Genomic DNA, 21286 nt, shown 5'->3' with positions numbered 1-21286 from the left:
GAGTTGAAAAAAATAAAACATTTTTCACATTTAGAAATACTTTATATAAATTTTTTATTTTTAGCCCTTAAACTTTTTCAAAATTAAATTTGTTTAAAATATTTACCAGTAATTTGAACTTTTTAAAAAAAAATGAGAATTTATTTTGCGGTTTTTGGGTGATCTCCCTTCATCCACGTGATAGATAAGCCTTTCAAATATATGAAGGGGATTCTCTTCTCCTATTGGCTCCACATGGTCCCAGGGATGCTTGCGAACCGCACGTGCCTCTGGGATACGTGGGCCCTGCGCATTGAGTTTGGAGAGGCCCAGGAGCAGGAAGCCTCTGATTTGGGGGGGGGGGGGGAAACAGGCTAGTATGTTTACTATTGGGCTGCCTTCAGCAAGAGAACTTGCTGTAGGGGCTAGAGTTGTCGTAATTGGTGCTCTTGGATGCATTTTACTCTTGACACAAGTTACTTGACTAGCTGTTCAGTACGTCAAAGCTATTCTAAAGCTTTAGCAGATTGCTGCTGTATAATGTTTATAATTTGGGCCATGCATCCTTGAGCTTTACATGAGATGCTTTGCAGCATTCTTGGTCACCTCTCCATTAGACCTTAAAGCAAAAAGGAACTGTTGAGCAAGGACTCTGTCTCAGATTTTTATTTCACTCTTGCTGTACCTTCAGAACTCGCCACTCTTTTTTTAAGGCTACTACGTGGTTCTGTGATGTAAGACAACACTGCCATAATGACACTTGATTTTTCTTCAGCCACTGGGGCACCATGCACAAATACTTAAATGCAGGGAACTCTAATTGATTTCTATCATTTGTGAAGTACTGTGGGATGTTTCTTGCTTTTAATGGGTACTGTCAGTCACTTTTTTTTTCTCTCTCCCCTTCTCTTCTCCCTTTTCCCCCCCCCACCCCCCCCCCCAGCTGACATCTGCAGACAGGCAATTAATAGCCTGTTCATGTATAGCCACTTGGGTGAGTTTAGAATCTACCATTTGGAAATTATGATCAGTTTCATCCTAAACAACTTTTTTATAGATTAGTTCCCTATTAGTTGTGCCCCTCCTAAAAAGGGGCACTTTTTTTTGTTTGGTTTCTGTTCAATGACACTGGGGCAACCCAGTATCTCATTTGTTTATTAGAAAAGGCATCTACTTAAACTATTTCCTCTGCAAGTAACCAATTTTTTTTTTCTTTGGGAGCTGTTGACTGCTTGTGCCTTGAGCACTGTCCCTGCCTTCAAAGCCCACAAAATACTTTCCTAGCACAAGATCACAAAGAATTGTTACAATACTAGAGTTAGATTCCTCTATACAGTAGATTCTTGTATGAAACAGGACATGTCTCTAATCTGTCACACTGGGAGTGGTGTTTATGTACTGACTATTTTGGTAACTGACTATCCAGAATACTTCAGCTGCTGGGATAGCATATATAAAGTGCCTATTTAAATAATCCCCCTCTATCATTTTTCTTGGAAGGAGAAATTTGTAGTATTTGCATTTTGACATCAGAGCTCTTGTCAAGAGGTAACGGTGCTCTGAAGGAGTGGTCTGACCTGAGATACTAACCTGTCTCTTCTGTGTTGCAAATGCACACCAGCACATACTATTTTGGGAGTTTTGCTCTTAATTATACTAGTTACCACCACTATTGGGTTGGATTGCTCTGGGGTCTGAGTTCCATTTTAGAATCCAATAGGAGGTGCTGTTTTAAAGTTTGCTATGAATTGAGGCAGCTTTTCTCTGCACCAGTCCTATCAAGAGCTAACAAAGTTCCTCTGTGCCCTGTATTGATGTCTTTTACCGTGGTGATTTAAATACTTCCAACCTAGAGAATTGCTGTGGTTGATATTGAGTGACTAACCTGGTTTCCTCTTATCTGGACCCCTCTTGTCTAAATGTTGTAAGCTAGGTGTATGGTTAGAAAGATAATGGCACATAATGGAAGCACTGTCAGTTAATCTAGGAGAAGTTTTAATGTTTTGGATGTAACTGAAAAGGGCAAAGCTCTTGTCATGCCTCAGCAGAATTTGTTTAATTGTTTTTGATGACTTGGAATAAAGATCAAAATTTCAAATGTTGGCTTTGGTTGAAACTGTTGATGTTCCTCTGTCAGATAGGAGAATATGACACTGCTGTGTAGAGATAGCTTAGCTTAGTTTTTTTGTGCAGAGGCAGCCAGCTAGCTATTGTGTTGGCAGTACAGCCCAGAGCTAATCTGGTTAAATTTGTTTGACTAGTCCATGTTTTTGAAATGTATACAAATTTGCAGACACTATTTAAAATGTCTGTTTTAGACCAGCTATCTGAAGTAAATTAGTAGACTGCAGTTTGTTCATTATCTAATTGAGCAGTAGAAATGTAATTTCCTGATTCTGTGTATTGAGGCCTTAGTGGCAATCTCTGGGGCTTGAAGTTTCTCCTTTTTAGCAACACTTCCCTGTTTGACTGTTTCCATGTTGAGGTGTCCAAAGAGGCTTTTTTTGTGTAATTTATGAACTCTTGTCTCATGAAACATCAACTGGGCTTTTAAAAATTCAGCACTTGATTTCAGTTTTATGTAGTAAGTTAAATATTGTGCTGCTAGTTTCTTGTGTTTCTGCTTTTGCCCAAGTTTCTTATGCGTAGCTTTAACCTGAACGCACTGGCCTGGTATTTCCAGTGCAAGTTGCCAAACCAGCACAAAAATCGATAAATTTCAAGTGCAAATGAAGTTTCCCATGATCTTTTGCTCCAACCCTGCCCAGAAAACTGGCCACACCCCCAGATGGAAGTCGTCACCATGGCAAGTTGCTGCTAATTGTGCTCGTTTGCAGGCCTTCGAAGAGGCTCAATTTTTTTCAGGCTCGAGAACTAATGGGCACTTTTTTTTTAAAAGCTTTTAAATATTTTCTTTATTTGCATAAACTGACTATACACCAATATAACTTGTAAATGGTTTTTTGGTCACTTTGTTACTTAAAATCTGGTCACTCTCAGCACTAGTTAAAAATGCATTTTTTTGAGACCCATTTTCAGCTGCACATTGCCACTTCAATATCAAGGAATATTTTTAATACAATATTAAAATACATTCTACCTAATTACACTGCTTCAAGGAAGATTTTGCATGTATCTGTGCAAATGAATGGCTACTTGAGCAAAAAATGCCCTTTGCAAAACTAGTTCCTTTTGCATGCAATTTGCACTCAAAGCAGAAACTCTTGGCCAATGAACTTGGCATAATTTTTCAAAAATGGGCAGCAGAAAGTGATGAGCAGTTCACATCACCAGTCCAAAATATTGTGGTAAACTTAATCTATGGTGTATGCGCTCTTTCTTTCACATCAAAATTGTAACCCATCAGTACAGTTTATGGGAGGTGACGATGTGTTTGTGGAAGTTATAAACTTGAGTTATGTTTGGGAGAACAAGAACTCTACATCAGAACTTTTATACTCTTGACAGAAGTTGCAGATCTTTAGCCGTTTGTTCAGTAACCTGTCTCGGAACTAAAATCGGTTGGTCATCACTAAAAATAAATAAATAAATAAATCTATTGGTGTTGTGTTTTCTGGAAATAGTGTAAGTGTTTGCTATCAAAGTCAAGCCACCCAAGTCTTGCCTTTATTTCTGTCATCTGATCACTGTTTTAAACTTGGTCTCCACAAGCTGATATTCCACCTTTCCACTTTGTCGAAAATGCTTTCAATTGCAAGTTGTAAAGACCATGTTCATCATTAACACTTACTTTTTTTGGGGATGTGTTGAATGTGAAATTTTAGCAAGTAGAAAAGGAAGGAACATTGAATCTGGAACAATAATTTTCTTTCTTCCAAAGTAAACACATATAGTAAATGTGTTAAATAGTAAATCTCAGTTTTTAATTAGCCAGTGTAGTATGGGGATGCTAACCATTACATTTTTTGCAAATCCTTTGATTCCATGTGTGGTATATTTCCATGGTTGCCCCTCTCCTTCCTGTCTCACTGAAGTGATTTAGGCTGTTCAACTAGACCGTACAGCTGCTTCAGTCCTCCACTGAGGTTCCTATGCACCTTTTCTAGCAGGATTTTTCTGGGTAGGGTAGGAATGGATTTTGGCTTTTTCTAACCAAGGGGGCATTGAGACCACTTGTAGCAACCATAATTGCCATGCTGGCTATGATCCATTTTTAGTTCAGCTCTGCACATACTAGGGATTGAACCTGAGACATTTCATGTATGCTTTGTTGCTCACTGGATGGTTGCTCAACCATCAGGGGCCCTGAATGTTAGATTTCTAAACAGCATTTTTAAAAAGCTAGGTCAGCTAAAGATTAGTGCCGTGAAGCTAGAGCACAAGTGAAGCTATTGCACTTCTACAATAGAGTACATGTCTTCAGCCTTTTTTTTCCTGTCGGTGGGTGAACAAAGAATGAGTGAGAGGTGTCAGAAGTTCAAAAAGGAAATTTTAAAGGCAAATTAATATGGATTATCCTCTCCAGTCAAACATTGTACCTGTAACCATGATCTGTTCCAGGGATTAACTTTTTTTTATAGACTTCCGTGCCCACAGGTAAAGTCTCTCAGGCTAGGCTTTTTTGCTAGGTTGATCTTTACACCAAGTAAAATAGAAGCTAATCTCTTTGTAATTTGAGAGAGGGTATTTAAAATGCAGAGTTCCATTTTTACGTAATCAGTGTTGTAAAGGTTTTGTTCAATGTATTTAAGATTCACAAAGACCTGATGGTGTTTTAAGGTGAGGAAGGGCAAGTTCAGGTAAAAAGCTAGTGGCTGAAATTGGATAGCTCTAATCCAGAGTCCAATTGGTGCAAATTAACTGCTTGCTGTCTTAAATGGGAGAGTTTCATTACTGTGTGAAGAAAGCTGCTGTCAACAGGAATCCATGAATGTAGCAAGACCCTTCTGGTCAGAGCTGACTTTCAGACAATTGGCAGTAAATTGGTTAAATGTGTTAAAATAACTGATTTTTTAATTTGCTCACTGGTATTGGAGCAGCTTCCGGTTCGAAGTTTCAGGAGAAAATTAATGCTCAGTTATGTTGAAGCTGTCAGATCAAACTCAGACAATATTGATTATTATAGGAACCAGTACAAGTTCAGTAACTTAATCAGATTTGCATTCTTTTTAAACATAGTTTAAAAAGTTGAGTATAGTTAATCAAAGCCTTGCATAATCTACAAGATCTTTTCTGGTTGTTCTAGCTTGACGAGAGCTGAATTTCTCATCAGAGATTGATGATACCATAAGTCACTCCATGCTAATAACTGATTTGTCTTCATGGCTTGGGATATGATCTCTATCATTGTTTACCCAGGTACTGAGGGCCAGCTTCCCAAATTAGCATTCAGAAAAGTTAAAGCATTACTTGAAGTTCAAAAGTAGTTTAGAAAATTTATGGAGAAAATGAAATATTACCTATCTTCGGATGAAATGTTAAAACCAATGCGCAACTGCCGTTGGGTGGACATGATATCCCATTCCCCGATTTGTCTTGGGCAATAATCTCCAATAATCCTACCAAAATGGATTAACGGTCACTTCATTTTTTTTTTGCTGTGTACAGGATCTTGGTGTGCCAATTGGCTGCTGTTTGCCTACAGAAGTGACTGCACACCAAAAGCAAATAATTGAATGTGAAGTGCTTTGCAATATCCTGAGGTGTTGTATAAATGTCTGATCTGGAATTGCAGATACATATCTTTTTTTAAAGGAAGATTGCTGATGTCAAAAGCCATAATTGTAAATGGGATTCTGAGGTCACTACTGTGCAATTTTATGTATCTATTACAGAAAGGATGTTGAAGCTGTGGAAAGATGCAACATAGTATGTCCTCTCATCCTAACAAATCTATGATGTACTTGCAAAACCTCCTATTCACTGGAGCTGATATGATTTAAGGACCAGTGGTATTGCTTTTGAGGGAACTTTTGAGTATTTCCACTAGTTGAATTGATGAACATAAATTTAGGATTAGGCTTAGAACTATAAAAGGGAGTTAATTTATTTCCATCTAAGGGGTTTTTAGAATACAGAATTCATTAGGTTATTGAAGCAGTCAATTATTACTCCAAAGAAAGAATTAAATGAACAATGGGAGCCAGGCATGAAAAATGGGATTAAAGTAGATGGCTCAATAGTCGGTACTATCCTAGGAATGATGGACCAAATGACCAGCTCCTGAGTGGAAAATTGATTTGATTTTCCTATTGGGCCATTCCAGGTTATTTTGACACTTGAGATTGTCAAACACTTAAATATTGACTTGTGGTTGAGTTTATTCAAAAGAATTTCAGTAGTTAGCTGGGCTGAAAAGGCCATGTGCTAGTGTAATGGGAAACATCCTGGGATGAGGGAGGAAATTGCTTAGGCCCTAGAAATTATATTACAAGGCTCTATTCAATATGGATGTGTGCTGGAGGACAGAGTGGCCAATGCAGTACCCATTTTTGAAAAGGGAGACTAAGCTAAACCAGGTAATTACAGGCCAGTTAACCTAATGCTGTGGTAGGGAATATTTGAGTCTTACTATTTACTCAAGACATAGTAATGTCAAGAAGTAACCAGCATGGGGTTCAAAAGGAACAATCCTGCTTGACAAGCATCATAGAATTTGAGGAGGCAACAAACATGGTAAATTTGGGAAATGCCATGCACATGGACTTTAGGAAAACCTTTAACAAGGTACTACATGGGAGATTATTAGAAGATTGAGACCTGGAATTAGGGGAAGGATAGCAAACTGGGTTTATTTATATATTAAAAAAAAAAAAAAAATGATTGGAAGGGAGAGAGCAGTAGGCATTAAGGACATTTGAAAGTTGGTGGTGCCCCACAGGGTTGGTATCTGACCCCTTTTTTCCCCACTGTCAATGATTTGGATGTAGGCCTAGCAGGAGTGGTGAAATTTGCAGATGCCAAAGAAACTAAAATAAGCTGCAAAGGGGTATTAATAAAATGGAGGAATGGACTAAAGTGGTAGTTGGAATTCAATTTGGTACATGGGAGGTAAGGTTTTAAAAATGGCAGTAATTACACACTAGGTTTGATGGTGTGGAGAGCAGAGTAATTTGAGGTTACAGGTTCATGGGATGTGAAAGGCAGCACCTCTGGTTTGATCAAGCCATTAAAAATAAACCTGGATTGGTTAGGCTGAATGGCCTGTTTTATGTCACTTTGATCAATTTTTTATTACACATGAGACTGTAGCCTTTGAAAAATAGGCATATGGATACAGATAGCTTGATGTCTCCTTCCTCCCTTTCTTCTTCCCTCCCACTGCCTTAACTCTAGTGGATTTGATCATGGTTTTAAGGAAGAGAACTAGATGACTGAAGTTTAGTTTAAATTCTTGATATTATATTTCCAGTGCAGTAAACATTTTGTATAAGGCTAAGCACAAATGTTGTGATTTTTTTCAGAGATTGCAACATGGAAACAGGCCATTCTGTCCAACCAGTCTGTACTGTTTATCCTTTACATGAGCAATGTTACAAAAGCAATGTACAGGTAACAGTTGAGAATTCAGAGAAATGATTCAGTGAGCTGAAAGATGAAGTTGTCAGGCACATACTTTTTTTACACCCAAGTGCAAAAACCTACAACCACGTGATGGCATTGGTGACTAGTATGTCTACAATTTTAAACCCTTGCTTTAAATTGGGATGGCAACATCTTTACAATGTTAAATGGCTGACTTTAGGCAGTAAGCTCCAATATTTATACAGTTAACTGGATTGATGCTATAAGACTTGTTGGCAAAATTGACATGGTTGTGCTGGAAAGTTATTAGAATGTTTAATTGCTCATCTTGATCTAGGTGAAGTAAGATGGTTGAACAGTAGATATAATGGCATTGTCGAACTAGTTTACATAGCAGTCCAAGATTATTTGGAGTAGCTTATCTAAACCTTGAGTCGGGCTGCTTTTGGCAATTGGGATTTGTCCTGTCCCCCATCTTGTTGCAGAGCAGTCTACCTGCAAGGAGCTGGAATGTATTGGTAGTTCAGGCAAAGAAATGATATGCCATGAGTTGTGAATCTCCAACTTGTTGGTCAATTTGCCTTGCACAAACAGCATCTCGCCTTTGGCCTCCCCATTATTTTTAAGAACTTGGTGGATTTTCCATTAAACATGCTACAGAAAGTTGGGGCTCATAATTAACAGCATAAGTATCCTCTTAATGATTTCATAATTGTTAATACAATGCCAATCGATCTCGCCAGCCCAGAAAATGAAAGTTTAAACTGAGACTCATTCCTGCATGTAGTCATTTGTTCTTAGATTTAAAAAAAAAATATTTTTCTCTCAAATCCATTCTTTCCTTTCTGTGATTTGACTAATTCACCCTCCCCCATTGTTCCTGTTTCTTTCTCGATCCTTAAATCTCATTGGTTAATCTGTTGGACCCCATTTTCTAAGGTTCCAGTGCCCTTGCCACGCTGTTATCTACTTGCACTTCCAGTGAGTTACAGTGAATTATATTAGAGCTGGAAGGTGCAGGAAAATATCTAAAGGGGAACACTGCAAGATTTGTACCACTGACTTGGATTGGTCCACCTTGTCTGTCTAACCCTAGAGTGCATTTAATGGATATCTATGACCACTGCCCCACCTGTGACAGACTGTAGGTCCTGCATTGGACTCATCAGTCACCTGAGAACTCATTTTTAATGGGAAGCAAGTCCTCCTCTGTTCTGAGGGACTGCCTAAGAGAATATTTGATAGATATTCACTTGCATCTAAATCTCAGATGGAATGGAGGAAAGGGAGATGGGGAAAATGTGGAGTTGAGTTTTGTTGAAACTAGAAAAGTGATCACCCATTCTTAATGACATTTTTGATGCCAGTGCAATTGTTTAAAAACAGCCATGTGCATCTTCCAAAATGCACTCTGGCAACTATTTTCGGCAGTACAGGAAACTCTGCTATCCGGCACTGACGGGACCGAGCTGTTGCCATTCCCTCAAAACTGCTGGACACCAGCGCTAATGTTGAAAGATACAGAAGCTTCTGAGCTCTATCGGTCAACAAACCAACAGCTTCTAAACAGTCCAAGTGTCTCTAGCTTAGCAACAACTTCAGCAGAGCTTGACTGAGGGGGAAAAAAGCAACGAGGGGAAAAAAAACCTAACCAACGGCACCTGATTTTTGCCGGTGGCTCGAGCGTTCTGGACAGTTAGCCTCCGGATAACAGTTTCCTGTACATGGTTAGCTGACTTTTTGGAATGTTACCAAAGGAGATAATTCGGTCTCTTGCTGACCGCATCATTTTAAGCTTCTGTAGCAGAAAATAAGGCATTTTTGTTGCACTTAGAATAATTTGAATCTTTATTTTTCAGACTAATCTCCCAATATTCAAGCTGAAGGAATCTTCTGTCAGAAGAAGATATAGTGACTTTGAGTGGCTGAGAAATGAACTTGAAAGGGAAAGTAAGGTAAAGGCCAGTTTTTTTCTCTTACAGTTTTGGGATAGAGCAACTTTATACTGTTTGGGTGAATAGTTGAATTGTCAGCTATTGTGATGCACTTGGTTCTCCAGCCACACTTGGTTTTGTATCCAGCAGCGCTGCACTGCCCCCCACCCCGGCCAAAAGGAGTAAGGTACTTTTACGCCCAGATAATAGAATTGAAGGCCCCAGTATACGAGTAACATTTGCTTTTGTACTGTAATGGGTTTTATTTTGACTTGCCACTCTTAAAATTGAATACATTTTGTTAAACTGCCATTCAAGATATGCCACTTTGAATTAGACAAGCCAAAAAAAAACTTCCAAACCTATAATGAAACTGTAATTGAGATTTCCCAGTCAAACCATGTGTTGTGGGGAAATTTCTGAATTCTAGTCAGCTAAATTATACCTAATTTTAATGCTGATATTTGGTTAAAACATAACTGCCTCCCTTGTTTAATCCTTTTTTATAGAACAGTAATTTCAATTGCTATTTCTCTAATGAATCCAGTAACTATTAACTTTAAAATCCACCGTGGGGTAGACTTTTGCTGTGCCAATAAAAGTGCTATTTTGAAGTGCAAAACCACAAGTTAAGCTGGACATGTGCACATTTTCAAGGTGGTGACTAAGAAAAGGGAGAAGTGTTCTGCATTCGGGTTACTTTTCCCAGCCCATGAGTATTAACTGAAGGTGCAGTAATACTGTAGCTACTGATCTTTTTTAATATACTGCCTGGTTACAATTGGGATTCCCTAGATTTAACAGATGTATATGCATGCACAGCTCTACTCTGATGGTAAATATTTATGGGAAGGGGGTAAGAGTGCATGCACAATATTTATTCCAGCAGATGAAACACAGCCCCTGAACACTTTGTATTAAAATCAGTGTCGCAATTAAGTGGTGAGACTACTTCCTCCTGGAGGTTCTTAACCAGTCCCTTCCAAAATTGGGCCAAAAATTAAATTGAACTGTTACTCTAATGTGAGTACAGTTGCTTGTGAACGTACTTGTGTTGAGGGTACCATAATAGCAAACTGAACTTGCAATTGAGCAAACTGTAATGTGGTAGGATGAAATGTCCTGTAAGTTGAGAGATCTATATAGCTTGACTGCACATTTCCTGTCTACAAACCTTATTTCTCATTTTAGTTGCACTTTCTTTGTCAACAACTTTTCCCACTGTAAATTTAAATTTCAACTTTTATGGTTTGTATGAACTAATTTAATCTTTTTCAACTTTAGTCTATTTTTCCCTCCCCTTTGCCTTCCTTGAACTGAAAATAAGGTTTTCACTGAAAAGTCAAAATTACATTTCACATGATTAAATGTACTTTTTCTTTTACATTTAAATTTTTCAGTTTTTAATCAAGTCTCAGCCTGAGCTTTGACTAGATTCATGTGTAACTATTTGTTTCTGGCAGAATACTGGGCAGTAATGTAGTTAGCTGCTTCTAGCAGGGTTATACTGAGCAGCAATCTTAAATATTTTTTTAAGTTGTGGAAACTACTGTCTTGTAAAAGAAACTAGCAAATAGGAGTTAATTTACTATTGTGTATTTTGACTATCTCCTAGAATTCAATTCCAATGCATGTAATATTTTATTCCAGTTCAGATTGTTAATCAAAAACTAACATTATGATAGTTTTTTGGATTAATGTTTCCATTAAAGATTAGCATATGCAATAAACTTTAGTGCTGTACTTAGCTGCACTTTTTCTTGTCGTCTACCCGCTCAGCTGCTGCTTCCTTGCTGGGATACCATTCTACAGGTCTATCTCGTCATTCATATGAACTTAGTGATGCAATCAACAGTTGATTACACTTTAAGTCTGACCCTGTCCTTATGCAACATGCAAGTTTCTGACCAGGTGGTGCTAGAGTAGGAATCCCTCCTGGTGTACTTGTACCTATTTTACCACTGTCCTTGCTTTTGGTCAACTGACACAACAGACTGATCAAACCTGGGACCTTCTGGCCTGTGTGAAACAGAAACATAGAAGATAGGAGCAGGAGTAGGCCATTTGGCCCCTTGAGCCTGCTCTGCCCTTCAATGAGATCATGGCTGATCATCCAAATTCTGTATCCTGTCCCTGCCTTCTCCCCAAATCCCTTGATCCCCTTAGCCTTAAGAAATATATCTAACTCCTTGAATATATTTAATGAATTGGTCTCCACTGCCACCTTTGGTAGAGAATTCCACAGGTTCACCACTCTCTGGGTGAAGAAATTCCTCCATCTCAGTACTAAATGGCTTACCCCTTATCCTTAGACTGTGACCCCTGGTTCTGGACTCCCTGACCATCAGGAACATCCTTCCTGCATCTAGTCTGTCTAGTCCTGTCAGAATTTTATAAGTTTCAATGAGATCCCCTCATTCTTCTAAACTCCAGCAAGTACAAGCCCAATTGACCCAATCTCTCCTCATACGTCATTCCTGCCATCCCAGGTATCAGCCTGGTGAATCTTTGCTGCACTTCTTCCATGGCAAGAACATCCTTGACACTTGATCACTGGATAAACTTGCTCAGCCATCAAGCTTGTAACATTTTTTCTCTGTCAGATACTTGGTCAGGTTTTGCATTTCCAAATATGTTCAGCCCTGCTTTGCCCTAACTAGATTGCCATCACCTATGGTGAAAGATGCTCAATCACTTGGTTAACATCCAAAGTTATAGTGGATAAAATGATTGTCCACTTAATTTCAAATACAAGGATGAGGGGTTGATGACTAATGAAGTAAGACCGGGGGGGGGGAGAAAGTGCGCTTTCACATTTTTGTGCCTTCATCTTGGTATCCTTTTTTAAACTGAGAAAATTAGGTTAACAGGAAAGATGAAGTTAGACTTTTGGGAGCTTCGATAGACATGAAAGGGGGAAATTAAACCTGGGTTTTTTAAACCCATGTCTGTATAAATTTCTACATATTGAATATTTTTAAATTGGATCATTTTAGGACTCTTTTAATGCCTGTAATGACCTTTTGGGTTTGGTATTGGAGGCAGTACTTCAAATGACTGGGTGTGATGGGAAGGGTAGTGTCGTGTTCTACTTGGATGAGCTAATTAGGCCAAATAACTGTCTCCTCAGGTGAACTTGGATAACTGCAAATTAGTTTCCAATAAGTCCACTGGAACTACTGCTTTGTTTAATTCCTTGATTCATATTAAACTTCCTATTCAAGTTAAAATTTTGCTTAACAGCATTTGTCAATGCAGTGGTGCAATACACTTTCTAGATGAGCTTTGTGCTGTCTGGTATCTGTACTTGATGCTTCTATTCCAGTGTAGGAGATCACAAATGGATGAACAGTGTACTGTATTCCAAAAATTTTCCATTCCCAGAATAATATCCAGTGAAATGTCACTACCACTATGATGGTCAAAATTCAATTCAAACTTTTCTTAAATGTAGGCATAACTTTCCCATCCTGGTTGGCATAAAGTGAAACTGCTTTATTGTTGCTAAGTGTGACTAAGCATTACCATCATTTGGACTTGTGCAGCGTAATCCCCAATACTGCTTTGACTATCTGTTGCCACTGTTGATTTGACTGGATCATTGTTGTGGAACGCAAGTAAGCAACTTTCAAATGCTGATTTCCCATTTCTTCTGATTAATGTCACCTGTTGCAAAGCTGTGACCTGGCTCAAAGGGCAGGATTGGGTATTAAATATTCCTGGTTATGAAGTGTTCAGGAAGATTGGAGGTGTTGTGGCAGTATTGATCAAGGACAATGTTAGTGCTGGAGAGGGAGGACAGAATCTATACAGTTAGAGTTAAATAAGAGGTGCCATTACACTACTAGGTGTATTCTATAGACCAAATAGTGGGAAAGATATGGAGGAGCAAATTTGCAGAGAAATTATAGTAATGGGGGACTTCAACTATTCTAATAGACTGGGATCATAATAGTGTTAGGGCAGAGAAGGGGAAGAATTTCTGAAATGTGATTAGGAGAACTTTCTTGATCAGTGTGTTTCTGGCCCGATGAGGGAGGAAGTATCGCTGGATCTGGTTCTGGGGAATGAGGTAAGGCAAGTGTCAAGAGGTGAACATTTAGGGAACAGTGATCATAAGGTTTAGATTAACTATGGAAAAGGACAGGGAGCAATCTCAAGTCAAAATGTTTAACTGGGAGAAGGCCAATTTCAGTGGAATGAGTATGCATCTGGCCTGGGTAAACTGGAATTGAAGATTGGCAGGCAAAACTGTAATGGAACAATGGGCTGCCTTTTTAAAGAGGAAATATTTCCGGTACAGTTGAAGTAGATTCCCACTAGGGAAGACAAGGCAACTAAAGTCAGGGCTCCCTGGATCTCAAGAGAATGCGATGAAGCAGAAGAAGAGTGTGTATAACAGATGTCAGGTTGCAAATACATCTGAGAATCGGGCTATATATAGAAAGGTCAGAAGAGGCGAAAAAGAAAATAAGAGGGGCCAAAGAGTAGGTGACAAGGTAATTTAAAAGTCTTCTATAGGCATATAAATAAAAAGGGTGGGGCTGACTTTAGAGACCAACAAGGAGACTGCTGCATGGAGGCAGAGGGTATGGCGGAGGTACTAAACGAGTACTTGTGTCTTCACCGAGGAAGAAGATGCTGCCATAGACAAGTAAAGGAGGAGGTAGTGGAGAGACTTGATGGGATAAAAATTGATAGAGGAAGTATTAAAAAGGCTGACTACTTAGTCAATAAATGACCAGGAGCAGATGGGATGCATCTTAGGATGTTAAGGGAGGAAATTGCAGAAGTACTGGCAATAATATTTCAATCTTCCTTCGATATGGGGATGCTGCCAGAGGACTGGAGAATTGCAAATGTTACACCATTGTTCAAAAAAGGTGTAAAGATAAACCCAGGGGGGGAGAAATCTTGAACTAGGGGGCATAGTTTCAGGATAAGGGGTCGCTCATTTAAGACTGATGAGGAATTTCTTCTGAAGGTTGTGAATCTTTGGAATTCTCTACCCCAGAGAGCTGTGGAGGTGGAGTTGTTGAAAATATTCAAGGTGGAGAAAGACAGATTTTTGAGCTATGGGGAGTGGGTGGGAAAGTGCAGTTGAGGCCAAGATCAGATCAGCCATAATATTGAATGGTGGAGCAGGCTCGAGGGGCAGAATGGCCTGCTCCTGCTCCTAGTTCTTATGTTCTTTTGAGGGTAATGCAGTTGACGTAGTGTACATGGATTTCCAAAAGGCCTTTGAAAAAGTGCCACATAATCGGCTTGCCACCAAAGTTGAAGCACATGGAATAAAAGGGGCAGTGGCAGCATGATCCTGAATTGGCTAAGTGACAGGAAACCGAGTAGTGATGTGTGGTTGTTTTTCGGACTAGGGAAAGATGTACAGTGGTGTTCCCCAGGGCTCTGTTCTAGGACCACTGCTTTTTTTGTATATTAATGACTTTGTGGTGCAATTTCAAAATTTGCAGATGAGCCAAAACCTGGAAGTGTGGGGAGGAGAACGATAGACTTCAGGAAGACATAGGCTGGTGAAATGGGTGGACACATGGCAGATGAAATTTAATGCAGAAAAGTGTGAAGTGATCCATTTTGGTAGAATGAAGAGCAGACATATAAACTAAGTGGTACAACCCTGAAGAGGGTGTATATGTGCACAAATCGTTGAAGGTGGCAGAGCAGGTTGAGAAAGCAGTTAAAGCTCACTGGATCCAGGGCTTCATAAAAAGAGGTATCGAGTACAAAAGTAGAAATTATGAACCTGTACAAAACACTGGTTTGGCCCCAACTGGAGTACTGTGTCCAATTCTGGGCACCACACTTTAGGAAGGATGTGAAGGCTTTGGAGAGGGTGCAGAAAAGATTTACAATGATTCCAGGAATGAGGGACTTCAGTTACATTGATAGACTGGGGAAGCTGGGGTTGTTTTCCTTGAAGCAGAGAAGATTGTGAGGAGATTTGATAGGTGTTCAAAATCCTGAGGGGTCTGGACAGAGTAGATAGAGAGAAACTCTTCCCATTGGCACAAGGGTCAGGAACCAGAGGGTGCAGATTTAAGGTGATTGGCAAAAGAACCAAAGGTGATGCAAGAATTTTTTAATACAGCGAGTGGTTAAGATCTGGAATGCACTTCCTGAAAGGGTGGTGGAGGCAGTTTCAGTCACTGCTTTCAAAAGGGAATTGGATAAGTACCTGAAGGAAAGAAATTTGCAGGGCTGCAGGGGAGTTTGACTAGCTGAAGTGCTCTTGCAGAGCCAGCATGGGCTCGCTGGGCCAAATGGCTGCCTTCCGTGCTGTTCTATTGTGCACAATCACCTGTGGCTGAAGCAAAAGTAAAGCAACCAAGCTGTTTTTGGGGAAGGTGATGCTGCAAAATCTGTTGGTACTCAATGACAAAATAGACTTGGATACGCAATTCATTAATTACCTTGACTGGAAACGGTTTGTGCAATGCACTTGTGAATGCTTCATGCTAAGCTTTTTTTCCCCCTTTCTAGGTTGTGGTGCCACCATTGCCTGGCAAAGCACTATTTCGCCAGCTGCCTTTTAGAGGGGACGATGGAATCTTCGATGACAGTTTTATAGAAGAAAGAAGACAAGGACTTGAACAATTTATTAACAAGTGAGTAAAGCTTCTCTCCTTCCATGGCTTTTGCATTTCATGTCTAGTAGTAAATATATCAAAGGAAAATGTTCAAGTTCAGTTGCTTTTTCAAATTTTATGTAATGTGGTTTATAAGTTTGTCTTAATTGGTATAAAAATGATGGAAAGCAGCAGTCCAAAAACAAGTTGTACAAGTTAAGAATGGAAAATAACATTGACATGCAGTGTTTTACTCATGCAGGATAATTTTTTTTAATGATGATTACTTTCAGAATGATTCCAGTATGAGGCTGAGGGCACGAAGGGGTCTAGCTGAGTTTTAATTTTGTTGTGTTTTCCATGCATAATTTATGTAAATTGCCATTAAAATTATGTGTTCCTTTTTTTAAAAATCAGTCTTGTGCTTTTTTTCCCACTCACGTACTTATTTTTGGTCTAAGGTGGTCTTCGTTTAAAGTGAACAATAAAAAGTTATACCTGCAATTATTTGTGATTGCTGTTGTTGCCATCTGTTTCATGTGTAAATGTGGCATGGCTATCGTTCTGAATAATAAAAACTCAACAAATTGAGAACTGAGCGAAAGCATATTAATTCCTGCATTTGAGCATGTAACGGAAAGTATATGATTTTAAGAATCCATACTACTAAATTGTGGTTCAGAATTGGGAAAAGAAAAAGGGAATTTTTGTGAATAGGTATGTCCAAATTTCTAACTTTTCTATTTTACATGGTCCCTCCCAAAATGCATGTTAAGTCTGTTATTTTTATCAGGCAAAATGTCAAAACATTGGACTCAAATTTTAGACAGGATTTTCACAACCATTTCTAATTGAAAACTCCCTGGAAGTTTACGCTCAGTGCTCCTTAACACTTTAGCATTAATTTTGTTATTGCACCACTGGACCAAACAGAAGCTTCTCAAAGATGGGCATTGCCAGTTGGGAGAGGGCAGTCTGATTTGTTGCAAGGACTCTGGTCCCTGAGCAGTATTGGCCAAAGAGGGAGAGCCAACCAGTGCATGTGAAGCATGCTTGGGTCTCTAACCTTGTCTGTTTTTTATCTTCAGTGCTTGGCCTCCAATTCCTAATGCTCTTCAAGAAAATGCTAGTGAAACATTATAGAATTAAACAACTGAATGAAAGCATTGTAAAATAAAGGCAAAATTAATTGAGGGACATGCGAGCACTTTTATAGGGTGGTAAGCAAATGTACCGAGCAGGAGGGAGAAATGAGAAGTTTAGGGCCTTTAAAGCAGCAGACTGAAAATGGCACTTTCACATTTCCTGGGGACAGGCAGACCTGTAAGGAAAATGCATTGTATGTTGTTAAATTGCCTGAAAGATGTCATTAAGAGTCACAAAATGCAATCGGTAGTTGACATGAATGTTGGGGAATCCAAGGGACAAACTAAATAAAAACCATGATGTATATCTAAACAAACCATTCCTTACTGGTGATGGAACCAGCTGCAAGGACATATACCCAGCGACAACTCAGATGTCCTGTCTTATCTGGACCTAACTAGGAACTTTTTGTTGAGAAGTTAAGGTAGTAGAAGTAGTTGTGCTTGCCAAGGCATCCATGCCTCATTAACTTGGACTTCTTCATGGGCACTTGCATGGCTGTTGGAAGTGATTGTTATTAAGAGATGCACCCTTCTGGCATGCCTGAGTTTCCTTAGATATTTCCTACATTACAACAGACATTTCCCCCCCCCCCCCCACCTTTTTTTCCTCCCTCCCTTCTTAGTCAGGCTTTCTAACTACTTTTTATTCTTCCTTATGTAGTAATCTTTATCTAACACATGTGGGTAGGTACTTTTACAAGTGCCAAAGCATGTCTATGACAAGAGAAGGGTATAGCAGTCTACAGCTATACCAGCCAGTTGCAGGCAGTGATGATCACTTAAATGTATGTTTGCTGACATCAGGCAGGTGAGATTTAAGACAGCTAGCCCAGATAAAGTCAACAGGGGGTTAGGCTATGGCAGGGAAGCAGTGAGGAATGGATAACTCCTCTACCGAGAGGTTAATCTCTTGATGTCGTGAAATCCAAGCAGTCAGTTCAGCCGCTTGACTGGATAAGGTCACATAAATTCTGGGCATTGCTAACCACCCGCACATAGACTGGCCAGCTAATGCTGTTGGTCCTAATTTAATTTTACCAGTTGATGGTAGCTTCGGACCCTGATCTTGACTGTAATTTGAAAATCTGCAATCCAGTTGATGCTGAATTATGGTGATGCACAGAACTGTATTTATAACCTCTTCAAATTACTAGATGGCCATCCAACTATTTATCAATTATTTGTACACAATGTTTAAACATTGATTTAAGATTTTGAACTCTTAATTTAGTGCATGATTTGATGTCTGACATTTTGATTTGGCAAGAAAGTTCGTTCATTCATTCAGTAGCTTGTGGGTATCCTAATTGAGGGTGATGCGGTAAATGCATATTCCAGTTAAACAGTGTGATGCAAGACTGGCAAGCCAAATATGGGCATCACCCACCCGAGGCATAAGCTAGGCAGTAAACCTAGAGTTAGTGAGGGGTTTAATTCCTTGACATATTTGTCAATACCAGTTGCCAGCATTCTTGCAAATCCAAAGATTTGAAAGGTGTCAACTTTCAAGTGCTCCTTTTTGGTTGAGTATGTGAACTCGAATATAACTTCCCCTTTGACTGTTTTTGGGGGAGGGAAGAGAGGAAAGGGGCTCCAGTCTGCCCTGCTGTGATTTTCATTGTTTATCTGTTCACGCTCCGTTTTATCGAATCGTGATTTAATCCCACACTTGGTACATGACATCTGTTGGAAGGAACCAATAAAATACAAGCATGGTTTATTGTCCCACAATCGTGGTTGCATTTGAAACCTAGGCATTGGGGATTGCTCTGGAGCTTCCATGTGTGCTTTCAACTGAACCATGAATTTATATTGTAACTTGAGAAATCTTAATTTCTAGCTACATGTACTTGCAGTTTTGGCACTCTAAGAGCCTTTTTAAAATTAAAAAATAATTTCTAGCACCATGTTTAATTTGTTGGGAACTAGTGGTAGTGCAACAGGTCACTCTCTTTAATGGCTAATATTTTTTACATTTCAGAGTTGCTGGGCATCCCTTGGCACAGAATGAACGCTGTCTTCATATGTTCCTGCAAGAGGAAATCGTAGACAAAAACTACACACCAGCTAAAGTGAAACATGCACAAACAGTGTGAATGGACTAAAACACTGATCTGTCCAAGAAATCCTTCCATGACCAATTGAAATTGCTGGTTTTGGCTAATCCTCAGTACACCTCTTTCTGCTTACTGATGTTTCTGAAAACGGAACTTCATCTCAGGTGCAGATCACAAGCAAGAAAGATCTGCATTCGGGATTAGAGCTGGCTACTGTAATTTGGCTTTATATAACTTTTTTGCTTAACATTCGTTCTGAAGCCTTACATTTTGAGTAAAGAAATATGCTGATGTAATATTCCTCTTTGTTCTTTGTGCCCAGATGTTTCACTTGGCAGAAATTACTGTCAGATGAACCTGTGGTATGAGTACAGCATTTCTAACAATTTTATCTGATGCTTCATCAGTTGTGAAAGAATATTTTTATAATGCACGTGCTTTGTAAATTAAGAAAATCTAGCTGATTGACCATATTTGGCAAGATGTCTTTGTTTTTGAAAAGTGCATGGTATATTGATGGTGAAAGACTTGACAGCTCATTTGAGGCCATCAGTAGCCAAATTGAACATATTTTCCTCTTATGTAAGTTTCTGGAATATTCCTTCGAGTTGGCCAGTTCAATTGAGTCATTGCTGTATAGTTTCCATTCTTCCCCCCCCCCCCCCCCCCCCCCACTCCCCAAACTAGTACAGCCCACCCACATTATATACTGCATCTGTACCTATGGCTGTTGTAGTAATTGAGAAGTAGGGCCTGTTTAATGGAAGTTTCTTCATCAAATTTGTTCCCTTAATACAAGTTTTTTGTACTAAACTCTTCCTAGTAGCCAAGTCTCAATATACTTTCAGTTTATCGAACACTAAGACTGATCCTCCTGTGAAGTTGGAATGTTTTCAAATAAAGTCCATATAAGAAAATGTTGATAAATGATATTTTGTGCAAACTTTGTGGATATGTTACTCATGCTTTGTAATATCTTCAGTCTTCTAACAATCCTTTTGCTCTGCTGTTCAGTTCAAAGAAATCCTGTTTTTTTTTCTAATAGTTTATTTTGATCAAAACATCTACTTGGCTTTTAATCTACACCTTTCAGCTAAAGGGTAAAAATCCTTTGAATGTAGCTGCCAAGTTCCTCCTTGCAGTGTAGATTAATGGCCAAACTGCTAGAATGAAAATAAAAACTGTCATTTTTTTAAAAAAAAGCATAATTTAGATTAGCACTTCAGCGCAGTACTGTGACTGCTGCATTGTCAGATGTGTCTTGTGGGATGAGATGTTCAACATAGGCCTTCTCTCCACGTGTTCAGGTGAACATAAGAGCACCATTGGCAGAGCAGCAGGGGAGTTCTCATGCCTTGGCCAATATTTTATTTTTCAACCAACAAAGCTGATTAACTGGTCACTGTGCACAGTTGTAAGTGGAGACCTTGCTCTGTTCAAATTGGCTGCTGTTTGTGTCTACACAAGTAACTGCACTTCAGAAGTACTTTAGGATGGCCTGAGAATGTAAAAGGCACAATTTTAAAAACACTTGTATTTACAACCTAGACTCAGTATTTGTACAGTACTTGCATGTTCTCTTTGGAGATGTTGAACTAGTCAACCATTCAACTGCTTCTGGAGTGTAGTAGCATTGAAATTGCTTATTTTAAACTCTTGAATCTGACATGACTGCACATGGTGGTCTTCTATTAGAGTTCAGTGCTGTATTCCAACAAGTTTATCAGCAGCAAACATTGTGGTAAGAAGATGGGGCTTGATGTCATGTTTTGGAGCCCAGAAGTACCATTGTAACTTGCACCCTAAAATTAAATGGATTGCAATCATTGGCATACCAGTTTCTTTATATAATATACAGCACAGCAATTGACTAAGTTCAAAATAGTTGGACAATTAGCATATAAAGTAGGCCTACTAAGTTGTCTTGCATTATGGGTGATGTTGATGGCTTTTGTTGGGAGGGCTTTTTATAAACTTGGAACCATAGCAATGAAACCTTTTTAATCTAATGTGATTTTTAATTTGAACCTGGTATTTGAGAGCATATGTGTATCAATACTATAATGGGACCAGTCTGTTAAAATCCTGCATTATAGTCA

General features: G+C 39.1%; 1 protein-coding gene across 1 annotated transcript in view; it reads left to right on the top strand.

Annotated features, from left to right (window-relative positions):
* snx3 (sorting nexin 3) overlaps positions 1–21013 on the top strand; it is a 44555-nt gene extending 23542 nt beyond the window's left edge. Inside the window, 3 exon segments of the mRNA XM_085997771.1 lie at positions 9324–9419; positions 15897–16021; positions 19112–21013. Coding sequence (XP_085853897.1) covers positions 9324–9419; positions 15897–16021; positions 19112–19226 — 336 coding nt within the window. The 3' untranslated portion in view covers positions 19227–21013.
* The last annotated feature ends 273 nt before the right edge of the window (positions 21014–21286 follow it).

This window comes from Somniosus microcephalus, chromosome 9, assembly GCF_052327205.1.
Source record: "Somniosus microcephalus isolate GS21.2 chromosome 9, FLI_Smic_1.0, whole genome shotgun sequence".
Taxonomy (NCBI): domain Eukaryota; kingdom Metazoa; phylum Chordata; class Chondrichthyes; order Squaliformes; family Somniosidae; genus Somniosus; species Somniosus microcephalus.
Note: the sequence above shows the minus strand (reverse complement) of the source record. Positions and strands in the feature narration are given on the sequence as shown.